The 14,264-nt window shown below is 37.0% G+C and overlaps 1 protein-coding gene across 11 annotated transcripts in view; it reads left to right on the top strand.

Moving 5' to 3' along the window:
* The window catches only part of Sytl2 (synaptotagmin like 2), a 104,472-nt gene that overhangs the window by 58,132 nt on the left and 32,076 nt on the right, over window positions 1-14,264 (top strand). For all 11 annotated transcript variants that reach the window (XM_021725148.3, XM_040285062.2, XM_021725150.3 and 8 more), the window contains exons 5-7: window positions 7,792-7,873; window positions 8,762-8,876; window positions 10,803-11,606. In XM_021725148.3, coding sequence (XP_021580823.2) covers window positions 7,792-7,873; window positions 8,762-8,876; window positions 10,803-11,606 — 1,001 coding nt within the window. The remainder of the gene's footprint in view (window positions 1-7,791; window positions 7,874-8,761; window positions 8,877-10,802; window positions 11,607-14,264) is intronic.

Raw genomic sequence — 14,264 nt, 5'->3', positions numbered from 1 at the left:
CCAAGTGACTTTTTTTTTTTTTAAATCAAGTTTACTTTTTATCGCCATCCTTTTGGCAACTGTGTAGATTGGTGTCTTACAGTTAAAATAGGACATTATAGCAGAAGTGTAGGTGACAGATAGGGAGAACATAATTGAGGAAATGGAGAAAGAAGGAGACATGACAGAGTTGTAGAGGTGAGATTAGAAAGAATTTGAAGAACTTATAGGCACACAGAAATATATAAGAATTGCAATAGGATATTTGGGTTATTAGGTGAGAGGTTCTGAACTGTAGTCTATATGCCAGAATTATCCAGGGAATTTTTAAAACTCCAAATTCCCAGGACTGAGTATCACTGCTTTGCTCTCTCGGAGTTGAAGGCCTGAATTCTTCTCACTACTGTGTCCTAATCATCTAACTTCGTGTGTGTCTGGCACATTGTAGGTTCTCAGTAAAAACAAAAGGATGCCATTACTCTCTCTTATTGGACTTCATTGTACTTAGCACTGCATGAAATTATGTTGATTTTCATGTGTGGGTATTGTTCCCTCTCACAGGTCCATTACGAAAAGGATTTTTCATTCCCTGTGTATTTTACTTGTTTTGTTCACCACCCTAATCCTAGTACTTTGAATAGTGCCCAATACATATTTTGTAAAATGAGTTGAATGAAGAATAGGGAGAGACTTGGGTGAGTGAATAAATTAATGAATATTTGATGAGATAATGAGTTAATGGTGATAATGATTAAATGGTGAGTGAGGGGTCAGGAAGAAACAAATGAGTGAATAAAGGAATGACCAAATGAAGTGGTTTGGATCCCATAGAGGGAGTAGAGAAAAGAGAAGGGAAAGGAAACAAGATTATGAAGTAAGAACAGGATTAAAGCATCTGGATTGCATGGCTTTGCTTTACTAAGAATCTCTCACTTCAGAAGTATCACCATGAGCACTGATGATTATAAGAAGATGGAGGATTTGAAAGTCTTCTCAAATTTGTAGGACTCTGAAAGAAAAGCATTCAAGATGGAGAACTAGAAGGCATAGAGGTTGGGGGGGGGGGCTTGGCTGCTGCAGAGGTTCAGAATATATATTAGTCAAAAGCAGCTCCAGACAATGTTTCCAAAGTGAGTTCAGTATAAATACTTCACTATTTTCATTCCATGGAGTTGATAGATTTACTTCTGAGCACTTATCTATGAAATAGTGATAAAATGAGGAGTTTTCTTATAAGCAAAACTACACATCTGCATCTAACACTGTTTTTGTCAAATTAAAACAAAATTTTGTAAGTCAGTGTATTGAACCAGAGTGCTGGTCTGAGCTTCACTGCCTGTGCTTGTGTGATGCTTCTGCCCAATCTCTCTCTTCAGCTTTGTTGAATGGGAACCAATCAATTAAAATCACATCTTTAGCTCTGAAATGATGTCATTGTCCCCACTAATGCTTCTTCCTGGAAGGTTTTTGTTTGTATATGTCCATTTCTCCCTTCCAGCAGGAGAAGCTCCTTGCCTTACCCTCAGTGATAATATCAGTATAAGGTACCTAGCCTACTCTCAGTGGTAGGGTAGAGATTGAGCCAATCTACAGGACAATGCATCTGATAGTTTTCTTTAGTACTCATAGCAAATATAATAATATGAAGATTGCATTTCTAGGAGGTCAGGCCTATAGAGTCACATATATCAAGCTCTTTAGAGAATATTTAATCCTAACGGATCTTGTATTTACTCAAATTGTGGTAGAAATAATTTCACTGAGAAATCAAAATGCCTCATATATAAATGGATCAGGGAGAGGGAGAAGTTTCAAAAGAAAGATACTGGAAAAAAAGATTGATCAAATTATATTATGTGCATGTACAAATACGGCATAAGGATTCCTATTACTAAGTATGATGATAATGCATCAATTAAAAATGTTTTAAATGGAAAAACAAAAGACCCAGAATAGCAAAAGCAATTCTAAGCAGGAAGTGTGAATCGGGAGGTATAGCGATACCAGAGTTCAAACTGTACTACAAAGCAATTGTAACAAAAACAGCATGGTACTGGTACCAAACAGGCAGGTGGACCAATGGTACAGAATAGAGGACACAGAGACTAATCCACAAAGTTACAACTATCTTATATTTGATAAAGGGGCTAAAAACATGCAATGGAGGAAGGATAGCATCTTCAACAAATGGTGCTGGGAAAATTGGAAATCCATATGCAACAAAATGAAATTGAATCCCTTTCTCTCGCCAGCCACAAAAGTTAACTCAAAATGGATCAAGGAGCTAGATATCAAATCAGAGACACTGCGTCTGATAGAAGAAAAAGTTGGCTACGATCTACATATTGTGGGGTCGAGCTCCAAATTCCTTAATAGGACGCCCATAGCCTAAGAGTTAACAACAAGAATAAACAAATGGGACTTACTTAAACTAAAAAGTTTTTTCTCAGCAAGAGAAACAATAAAAGAGGTAAATAGAGAGCCTACATCCTGGGAACAAATTTTTACCCCTCACACCTCAGATAGAGCCCTAATATCCAGAATGTACAAAGAACTCAAAAAATTAAACAATAAGATAACAAATAACCCAATCAACAAATGGGCCAAGGACCTGAACAGACATTTCTCAGAGGAGGACATACAATCAATCAACAAGTACATGAAAAAATGCTCACCATCTCTAGCAATCAGAGAAATGCAAATCAAAACCACCCTAAGATACCATCTCACAGCAGTAAGATTGGCAGCCATTATGAAGTCAAACAACAATAAATGTTGGCGAGGATGTGGGGAAAGGGGTACACTTGTACACTGCTGGTGGGACTGCAAAATGGTGAGGCCAATTTGGAAAGCAGTATGGAGATTCCTGGGAAAGCTGGGAATGGATCCACCATTTGACCCAGCTATCACCCTTCTCGGACTATTCCCTGAGGACCTAAAAAGAGTGCACTATAGGGATACGGCCACATCAATGATTATAGTGGCACAATTCACAATAGCTAGACTGTGGAACCAACCTAGATGCCCTTCAATAGATGAATGGATAAAAAAAATGTGGCATCTATATACAATGGAGTATTATGCAGCACTAAGAAATGACAAAATCATAGAATTTGCAGGGAAATGGATGGCATTAGAGCAGATTATGCTAAGTGAAGCTAGCCAAGCCCTAAAAAACAAATGCCAAATGTCTTCTTTTATATAAAGAGAGCAACTAAGAACAGGAAGGAAGAGCATGAGGAAAAGACTAACAGTAAACAAAGATGAATGGGGGGAGAGAAAGGGAGAGAGAAGGGAAAGCATATGGAAATGGTAAGAGACCTTCAATGATACACAAAATTATAAGAGGTTATGAGGGGCAAAGGGGAGGGGAAAAAAAGGGAGAGAATTGAACAACAGCAGAGGAGGTAGAGAGGGAAGATGGGAGAGGAGGGGAGGGGGGATAGTAGGGGATAGGAAAGGTAGCAGAATACAATAGTCACTAATATGCCATTATGTAAAAATGTGAATATGTAACAGATGTGATTCTGCAATCTGTATTTGGGGTAGAAATGGGAGTTCAAAACCCAATTGAGTCAAATGTATGAAAGATGATATATCATGAGCTCTGTAATGTTTTGAACAATCAATAAAAACAACAACAAAAAATGTTTTAAATGCCTTATACACTGATGGGAATAATTGTGCTCAATAATTCTTTAGCATGAACTGTGATAGCACTAGAAGACTATGTGTGTCCACAAATAATATTTTACCAAAAAATAATACTGACCGAAAGGGCATAGCATAACATATTTTCTAATTTGCTTCTCTCACTCATCCCTGAGCCTTACTCATCATTTCTTGATTTGTTTATTCGATCAAGCTTCATTGAGTGTGAACACAGTGCTGGGTGTTGGGGATGAGACACAGCATGAGCCCCCAGGGAACTTACCATCCAAAGGGAAAGATCAAGACAAAAACATGTGGAAGAAAAAAAACTTGCAGAATTGATTTCTGGTTCTATAAATATTATCATTATCTAATATTTTAATAATCTTCGTAACGAAGTAAAACTAGTTTTGTCTAAGTACTACTTATTGCAAGCCCTTTTTGAATAATGTCTGAAAGGAGAAAGTTACAGAGCATGGGGTAAAGAATTAAGTTTGTTCACAGTTTAAAAATCTTATCATATGGAGTGTATTGGGTGTCTTTTATATTCTAGACCCAGTCTACCACCCTCTGGGAGAATTCTAAGAAAGACATAGTATTTATCTATAAAGAAACTGCATTCTCTTAGGAAAAATGATGCATTCATATATGAAGATCTGACCACATGAAAACAAATAGCACCAGGCATGGAACATATTTCTAATATGAAATACCAATAAAATATGCTGTAATAACTGGGAAAAGGGAGACTCATAATCAGCTGGGATGATCCAGGCAGTGAGACTGAGACTGGATTTGAAGATGACAGGGATTGTTTTTGGCAGAGGGAGGGGCTGGGGGACTGATTGAGTGGAAATAGCAGTCAGGTGAGGTTCTAGGATAAGATGTAACTGGACTTTTTTTTTTTTTTAACATGAATGGTCAACAGAGAGGAAGAGTGGGAATGTATATTGGGGGTAGATGATGGTTTTTCTCTAGTGCCTTGCTGAGTCGTTCCAACTGTATTTCACAGGCTTTGGGGATCCAGGGTAAGGTAGTGAGCAGAAGCCAGGACCCTGGGTTGCGTTTTGGACCGTTCCAGTTTAGTGGTGGTATACTGATTGGATTAGGGGAGTGGAGCTTTCAGAGACCACATATGAAGTGCATACAGTTGACAAAAATAAGGGAATTGCCAGTACAGGTGACAAAGAAGAACAGATGTGAGAATCACTGGAAGAAAGTACCCCTGGCACTTAACTTCAGTCTTTTTTGCCACTGACCACTGCTTTAATAATGCAGGAAATCAGAGCCAGAAAAGCCTACCACTGCTATTTTTGCCTCTGGAATCAGACACCTGGACTCAAATCCCCAGCTCTTGCACAAACTAATTTTGTGACTTTCAGTAGGTCATGTAACCTCTTCAAGCCAGAGTTTTCTAACAAGTGGGGAGAATGACACATGCCATAATGTTGCAAGAATCAATTGAGAATAAGATGGTTACTGCAATGATCATTGCTTAATAAAGGACAGGCAAACAAAACATTGTAGTATTCCTTGAGGGAAGCAAAGCTACTAGGAAGTAGCTGTGTTTTTGGATAGAGTCTGAGGCAAAAGACTCTAGGTTTAATTTTTTCATCTAAACTGACTGTGACCTGTAACTAACCAAGTTTCCTACCCCCATCCCATATCCCCCCCATCCTAACCACAAGGTAACCCCATGAATACTCTGTGTTTCTGGCGTTGTGGTGTCTGTCCATGTGTTCTGACTGCTTTGTTTCTTCCTTTCCCCCTACCCCACCAAATAGCATGAACAAAGACATTTTGTTTATCACCTAAATAATCTGCTTCATTGTTGGCAAAAACAAAAACAAAAAACACAGATTAAAAAAACAAAACAAAAAAACAAAAAACCCTGGCCATATGTCTGCTGCCGCCTTCACCAGTCATGTCCTAGGGACTGTGCAAGACATAAAGATGGTCAAGTTTCTCTTGAGTGATTTTCCAGTTTACTATAAATTCAGTAGAAAAGAGACTGGATTCACCTCTAGGAAGGAGGATCAATATGATGTACAGTCTGGGCAGTTGAGGCTAGGACCTGAAAGGTGCATAAACCAGATTTCCAATGAGCAGAGGAAAAAGAATGTAGAGGTTCTACTTATCTTCTGGGCTTGGGGAGCAAGAAGGGGAAAGGAGGACAATGTGTGTTCCATGAAAACCCTAACTACTAGCATTTGGCTCAGGTCCTCTCACTACATCACTATTTACCAAGGTAAATCATACAGAACACTGAAAAACTGAGTATAGTATTTGCCATAAGGATGTTGTTCCTCTTATTACTCACTCGCTTCTTAAAATGACACTCAAGAGATATTGCTTTTCAGTTCTTAGTTATGGCTATTTTAACTGTATGAACACTAATTCTGTCCATGACTAGTTTTTTATTTTTTTCCACATTTCCTGCTAGATAATTCAAGTTTGTGTCTTCCTATTACAGCAACAGAGGACTCCTGTAATGTGTCTTTTTGTCCAAATTCTGTTTCTTTTGTTAAGTTCCTCCTCTGTTCCCTGCCATTCCCCTCTTATCTCTTTCCCCCACTTTCCTCCATGCAATCAGGCTGTATTTGATATTTGTCTATTTCATCTGTTATAATTCCTTTCTGAAACAATTAGAAAGGTGATGAAAGGAAGAATGTCTTCCTTTAGAGTTCAGCCTTAGCTAGTCCTAGAGATAGTGGGACTGTAATCCCATTTACTCTGAAGGCTAAGGCAGGAGGATTCTAAATTTAAGACCAGTAATCCCATTTACTCTGTAATCCCATTTACGCTGAAGACTGAGGCAGGAGAATTCTAAATTTAAGACCAGATTCAACAATGTAGCAAGACCTGTTTCAAAGTAAAAAATAAAAAGGATGGAGCCGAGTGGGGGACATGTAATTCAGTAATACAGTGCTTGCCTAGCATGGGGGAGGTTATGGATTCTGTTCCCAGCAACGTCGTGTATACACACGCACACACATACATACATACACACATACATGCACACACGTGCATGTGCACAAATTCAGTCTTTTCCTTTCCTGGAACTAACTGTATAAAAACCGTGCTTGATTTAGAGGTAAGGAAAGGAAGTGAGGCTGCAGGCACATATAGCCCACATATTTAGTGACAGTAATCTTGGGTACATTTCCATTGCCTTGCAACAAATTGCTCCCCTCCTGGGCCTTCAATTCTGGGGAAAGCCAACTCCTTAGGTATTTTCCAAGCTCTTTACTATTGATGTCACTGAGAGAACAGGTGGTGTTTAACTGATTTCAGCCAATAATGACTTCATCTCTTATGCCCAAGGCAAAGCCACTGGAGCAGACACTCTGAACAGGTGGTTTTTCTTCCCCTCAGGGGTCTCTTTGACCCTCTATTTTCCTTCTTACTCAGAGTGGAGGGAGTGGTGCTCTGGAAGGAGCCTGTTCAACTCACCTTCCTCCTTCTCTCTGGCCTTACTCTCACTCAGGGCTGCCCTATTTCTGGGATGGGAATTAGTCTAGAGAATCCTCCTCATTTCTCCACACTAGCTCCAGGCATCAACTCTCCCACCATCTTCTCCATGCTCTATTTCTCTTTATTTCTTTGTATTTGAATAAGCACTCACCTGGCCAGCTTGGATAAGTGAGTGGAAAGGGCCCAGTAAGTTGCCCAAACCCACCAGCTTTTCTGCACAGCTTCTCTGACCTACTCTTTTCTGTCCCTTTTCTGAGTGGCTTGTCTCATCGGATCCTTTTCTTTGGTGCATTGCTATTCTGGCCTTGCCTTATGGAATCGAGCCACAAATGTTGGGGCTTTATTTTAGCAATGAAATCAATTGCTCATTTTCTAGCCTGTGACTAACTCTTAGCTTCTAATTTTGAGATAAGTGAGTTCATTTCTACAGATTTAACTTGTGAAACTTCTGCACACTGTGATAAAAGTTTCATGTTTCCTGGATATTTTTGTCTTTTCTCATGCTTTCCTTTCATTTATGTGCCACCATTACCTTTGCCTAAGTTCCAAGTCCCTTTTTCTGCCTGGTGGTTTGGTTTTACAAACTTCCTCTCCTATCCTACCTTAATAGCTTTTGACTCAAGAGGCAAGATGTATGCTTCCTGAAAGGGTGAGGATTTGTTGTCTGAATTACTAATTCTTTTGCAGTCCCAGTGTGGTGAATCCAGCTTCTACTGTAATTGATATGTCCCAGGAGAACACAAAGAAATCAACTGGATCTCCAGCTAAGGTAGATTCAGCCCAGTCTCCAAAAACCTCAATTTTGGTGGGAATGCCTTTTTTTTTTTTTTTTTAATTCTGTCAAAGCACCATGAAATAAAGACAACTTTGTAGTACTTTTCTTTTTGTACAAGATATATGTAATTTTTACTGTTTACTGTAAGAAATTACTTGCAGTGGATAAATTGATGAATACTATGTTTTTTTTGCCGAAGACCCAGATTTTTTGTCCCAGCAAATAAAAAGTCTCAAGCTATTTGATGCTGTTTGTTTTAGGCATATGGAATGTGGCTTATTAGTTCTACTTCAGTCCTTATTTTTAATGCTAGCTTCCTGAATCTGTTAGTTTTAATCCTGGGAGGAAATTGCCAATTAGTGAAACTGTAGATAGTAAACATTGATATTTATTCAGTTTTATATTAATTATGAAAATATCGATTTACTAATACCTTTTCTGTCATTAGAACTGAACATAACTATGAGTGAAACACTTCAAGATAACTAAAGCATCTTCTAAATCTTTAGGAAAGATTAATCGCCATTGTTTTTCCTACCTTTTGGTAGAAAGAGCACTGGTGGGAATCTGAGCTGTTTACAGATCCAGGTTTGCTTTAACCTTGACTAATCTTTGAAATATCCAGGGCCATGTTTTTCTCACCTATAAAATGTGGTATTTTGATTTGAATGCACATTTCTGATCCTTTATTTTTGGTCTGGTATGTATGATAGTTCTGCACTAACTAGATAATCAGCTTTCCCCCACCCCCCCCAAAAAATGCCAGATAATAAAATTGTCTGAATAAAACTATCAAATATTAGAGATGATAAGCATTTGCTAACACTGAGTTGCTGCTATGGTATTTAAACTAAGTTTAATAAACAACATTTTTTTTTCCAGCAAAGGAAGAATCCGTTTAATAGCTCTAAGTTGCCAGAAGATCACTTATCACCACAAACCCAAAATGAGCAGTCAAAAAATGGAAGAGCTGGTTTATTTCAGATTTCAAAAGAGGGTAAATATTATTTTTAAGGACAAGATATTTTTATCTTTACTATCTGAATTAAGGGAAATTCTCAGAGTTCCTTTCACTAAAATAACTTCCCAGAGAAAGTAAAAAGAACTGATGGTTTTCTTATTCCACTATGCCTATTGGTTTCCTCTCTGGGGGAGAGGAAGCAGTTTTAGAAATTGGAAGTCTCTGCATTCCGGTGGTGGACCTGCTACTGCTTATGTGACCTCCATGCCTTGTGTTCCCTCATTAGGAACCGGGAAATTTGACAAAGAGCATTTAGTCTTTAACCTAAAAGTATTTGTTGATGCTTACCATGTGCTGACAGTTGTCTGTTTAAAGAGGTTACCTTATTGAAATGCTTTTCAGTGTCATATATAACAAATTAGAATAATAATAATAAAAGGCCACTTGGCAATGTTATGATCTTTTAACCTGCAATTATTAGCCCAGGTACCCAGGAACATTTGATCAAGTTTGCGAGTTAATTGATTGAAGCCTGTCTCTTACAGAATTTTGCTGTTCTTATATACCATTAAAAGGAATACCAGATAATTCAATCTCTTCAAAAGCAGATATAGGAATTAAAGATTAGTCAGGGGGTAGAAAATTAACAAATGAACAGTGGAACTAGGGGTGTCAATTATCCTGTTTTAACATTAGTATATTTTTCCATGAGGTATACTTTATAGTATATAAACTATTTTGTAGAAAAAAAGCACTTGTTACTTGTTTGTTTTTTAACTTTTGGACAAAATATTTTTTGTTTTAGGTGTCAGGATTTTTTTTAATAAAAGATATCTTTTTAGTTGTATATGGACATAATATGTTTGTTTATTTTTTTATGTGGTGCTCAGATCAAACCTCACACATGCTAGGCAGGCATTCTACCACAGAGCCCCAGCCTCAGCCCCAGGATTTTCTTTATTTTTAAATACAAGTTACATTTTCTGATTTTAAAACAAGAATTTTTAAAGTGATTTCTATATTTTTCTGTAAGGCTCCTTTGAGAAATTTTCAGTCTTTTTTTTAACTTTATATTAAATATAAAATACCACAAAGTATTAAAGCACAGCAATTTAAATATGCAGTCTATCTACAATGCAATGAACTTCATCAGTTTGTTTTTTTTTAAAGAGAGAGAGAGAATTTTTTAATATTTATTTTTCAGTTCTTGGCAGACACAACATCTTTGTTTATAAGTCTTTTTAAAAAACTTTATATTAAATATAAAATACCACAAAGTATGTAAAGCACAGCAATTTAAATATGCGGTCTATCTACAATGCAATGAACTTCATCAGTTTAGTCTTTTTTTAAAGAGAGAGAATTTTTTAATATTTATTTTTCAGTTCTCGGCGGACACAACATCTTTGTTTGTATGTGGTGCTGAGGATCAAACCCAGGCTGCACGCATGCCAGGCAAGCGTGCTATTGCTTGAGCCGCATCCCCAGCCCAACTTTATCAGTTCTTAAAAAGACTTTGCTTTTTAGAGGAGTTGTTTTAAAACAGTATTGAGCTGAAGGTACACATATTACCCATGTATATTCTATCTCTCCTGTTATTAACATTCCCCATCACAATGGTAGTTTTTTGTAACTGATAAACTACTTTGAGGCATTATTTTCACCCAAAGTTGATAGTTTACACATTGAGGATCACTGTTTGTATAGTATACTCTATGGGCTTGGACAAATGTATAATGATATGTATCCACCATCAGATCACAGAGTGCTTTAATTGCCCTAAGAATCCTGTGTTCTGCTGCATGAATTTTTAAGAGCTTTTCATATTAGGTCTTCACTTAGGCTATCTACTGTCTTTACTATTTTAATATTCTTTGCTAAATACAGGCTAAGTTTATGAGTATTTTAAATTGTAGAGCTGCTCTCCATTTAATACATTACCTAATATATTTTTATTTTCAGGTGAATTGCCAGAGTCAAATGAAAAGTCATCTATCTCTGATATTTCAAGCCAAAAATTAGATAAATCAAAGCAGACTGTGCTAGCTGGGCCTGTGAATGGGTCCCAAATCAAGGCTCCAGTCCCCAAAGCCAGAAAATTTATCTACAAATCAGATGGTTTAAAACAAGATGATAAACAGTCTTTTCCTAGACAAAGGTCAGACTCTATGAGTACAAGAGGGGCTCCAAGAGGGATCCTCAAGCGTAACTCCAGTTCCAGTAGTACAGACTCGGAAACTCTTCGTTTAAGTTACAACTTTGAACCCAAAAGCAAAATCATGTCATCTGGCCTAACCATCCATGAGAGAATTTCTGAGAAGGAGCATTCTTTAGAAGATGACTCTTTCTCAAACTCATTGGAGCCATTAAAGCATGTGAGATTCTCTTCAGTGAAAGATGAACTTCCTCAGAGTCCTGGGCTAATTCATGGCCGGGAAGTGGGAGAATTTAGTGTTTTAGAATCTGACAGGTCAAAGAATGGAACAGAAGATGCAGGAGACTCAGAATTTCAGGATGACCCGAAGCCCTCCCAGTACAGAAAGCCTTTTCTTCCTCATCAGTCTGCCTCAAGCCCAAGTGGATCAAAAAATGAAGCATATCAGCCAATGATTTCTGGTTCTGTTCCAAATAATGGGCTCCATTCACCCTTGGAAGTTCTAACTGCAAGACCACAGACCATTGAGAACTTGCCCACCACCAATAAACACCAAGCTAAAGTGTCAGAATTAACAAGGCTTGAATCAGAATTGTCCCCAAATCCTGCTGGTAAGAGAGTTGTCACCACCAGTTTATAAAAATTGACCCAGTAGGGTTGGAATGGTCAGTTAGCTAACCCTGTAAAAGATCAATTTTGACTCCTACACATTTCAGCTCGAATTCAGACAGAGGCCACTAGGGAATGCATATAACTCTAAATGGATTTGGAGGCTTTCCTCAATCACCAGTATTACTAAAAGAACCAGGACAGCATAGTTTCTAGTCCATTATGTTCAACCCTAAAAAAAAAGCCTAGCCATGTTAATTATTTAAACAAATGACAATTTTTTGAGTTAAATCTAGATGTATATATAGAGTGAGAACTAAAAAAATTGCTGATATTTTTACACGGAGCAAATATATCATTATCTAATGTAAATTTATTATCATTTTACTGAAGTTTGGTTTCTCCTATAATCACAAGAGAACCTTCACTTTCTTAACCTCAAAGGTTGGGAAATTTGTCGGGAATACCAACTGTGAAAAACCCCGCCGTGATCTCCAGCCATTTGCTCTTTGAAGGACCTTTCTCCTTAGGCAGTGTAAATTAGAGACAAGGAAGGTGCAACTCGGCTTTCCTGCTAACCAGCCCTCTCTTGAAGACCTGACTCCTCTCAGGGGGTACCCCAAAGTACTTTCTTAAAATTACATGATTACTTCGTAATTGTTACTTTTTAAAAAACAGAAAACAGTGGGAAAAATAATGCTGTATTATCTCTCTCCCCAATAAGTATGCATCCAACTCTGTGGTAATTTTTTTTTTTTTGTAGTCAGGCATAGTTATAATCCAACATTCAAGTTTCTAACTCAGTTGCTGTCCTTCTTTCTTATTAGTATCAGGTTAGCCCTGGCTCACTTTTGCTGAGCCCAGCAATTTTCATACACATTCAGGTTTCATTCCTTCTTGGACATTTAAAATCATCTACACACACAAAAAAAATTTTTTTGGTAGCAAGACCTTCTTCAAGAAATAAGACAACTCATATTAAAGGAAATTACTAACATTTGACCAAACATTATGAAATAATTGTATATTTACACAAATCATTCAAAGGGTGAAAACATTTCCTTTGGCAATATTTCCCTTTATTATAACTAATAGAAAAAATTGGCAAACCTTTTATGTTTTTGAAATTGCATTTTCTTTCTCATAAACTATTATAAATTTTTGTATTTACTTATTTATGCTTTGATTTTTAAATCCCACTGACCATTAAATTTGGGAGGAGAATGTTATCAGCTAAACCCAGATAGATTGACAGCCCTTCTGGTCTCAAAGAGTGCTTATAAACAGTTATGCTACTCATTAATATCCTCCTTTTTCCCTTTTGGCTTTCTACAAAGATGTATACTAGTGAATACTGGAATATAAAAGGAAAATTAGGACCAAGAAAAAAGAAAAAAGGTAAACTCTTAAGTGTGTGAATAATAAAGATTTGAAATTAGTTCTGAAGTTCAAACTGTCAATATCATACTCATTTTCACTCTGGAAAAAAACAAAAGAATTCCTAAAGGAAGCAAAACATTACCTGGCACTGGATTTTTAAATGAACTTTTCTTATTTTTAAAGTAATAACTTTCATTGTAAAATATTTCAGAAGAAATGCACACAGAATTATAAAAAGCACCTGACCTGTGATGTCATCATCCAGCATTAACTATTGCCAACATCTAGTATTGGAGCCTCCCCAAAATGTTTAGGTATAATTTGGGTTTGTATGGCTGAGAATTCTTTTTTCACTAATATCACAAATATTTTTCATCATCCTTAAATAGTCTGTAAACAAATAGAATTCTTAAAGATTTTCCCAAAGGGACTTCCTAATGACAAATAATAATACAATGGGTACGTAGAAAGGAAATCAATATCTACTATATGCCAACTATTGTACAAACTCTCTGTCCTTTTTACATATAGCTAGGGGCTGATGATTAAAATTAAAGACAGAATTCTACTATCTGACATGTCTTTTAATGCGTTTGAAATGTAGCTGACTTCATAAAATTTCAGCTTACATAATTTTTAGGAATATTCACACATATTGCATAGCTTAGTGTTTTAAGGAAGAGGAGAAGTGCTTAAATATCTGAGCCTTGACTACAGTCTTGACAAATTGCCTAATGAGTCTTAATGAAACGCCTGAGTTCCCTCATCCAAATGTACTATGTGCCTTTTGATTAAGGCTCAGAAAGGACATAAATATCCTTCTCTAGCCTTCTAGCAATTGGTTAGCTGATAACCAGGAAGCAGGTAGAGATCATATTCTCTGTCAATCCTTACTTTGAATTATTTGACTCAGGAATAACTTTTGACTTACAAATGCTAGGATATGGGGCAGAATGGAGAGGCCTGTTGAGATCAGGATTCTTAAACTCTACTGAACAAAATAATCATTAACACAGCAGGCCCTATTTTCAGAGTTTCTTATTTGGTGTATTAGGAGTAAGGCTCAGGAATGGAAATATTCTCACTTTATTATTCAGAAATTCTGGAGGGAATTTCTTGTTTAGACTTACTTGAAAGCTGTTTTTCTAGCTTCTGAAATTATGTAAGTCTGAGGTCCTTAAACTTGGGTTTAAGAGCCCTCTGGGGCTTATGACAGTGTGCCAGGAAATAAGTAAAGTCATGAAATCAGCATGGTGTATCTTCCTGGACTGCCAGTTCTA

The sequence above is a fragment of the Ictidomys tridecemlineatus genome, chromosome 4 (genome assembly GCF_052094955.1).
Source record: "Ictidomys tridecemlineatus isolate mIctTri1 chromosome 4, mIctTri1.hap1, whole genome shotgun sequence".
NCBI classification, from domain to species: Eukaryota; Metazoa; Chordata; class Mammalia; order Rodentia; family Sciuridae; genus Ictidomys; species Ictidomys tridecemlineatus.
Note: the sequence above shows the minus strand (reverse complement) of the source record. Positions and strands in the feature narration are given on the sequence as shown.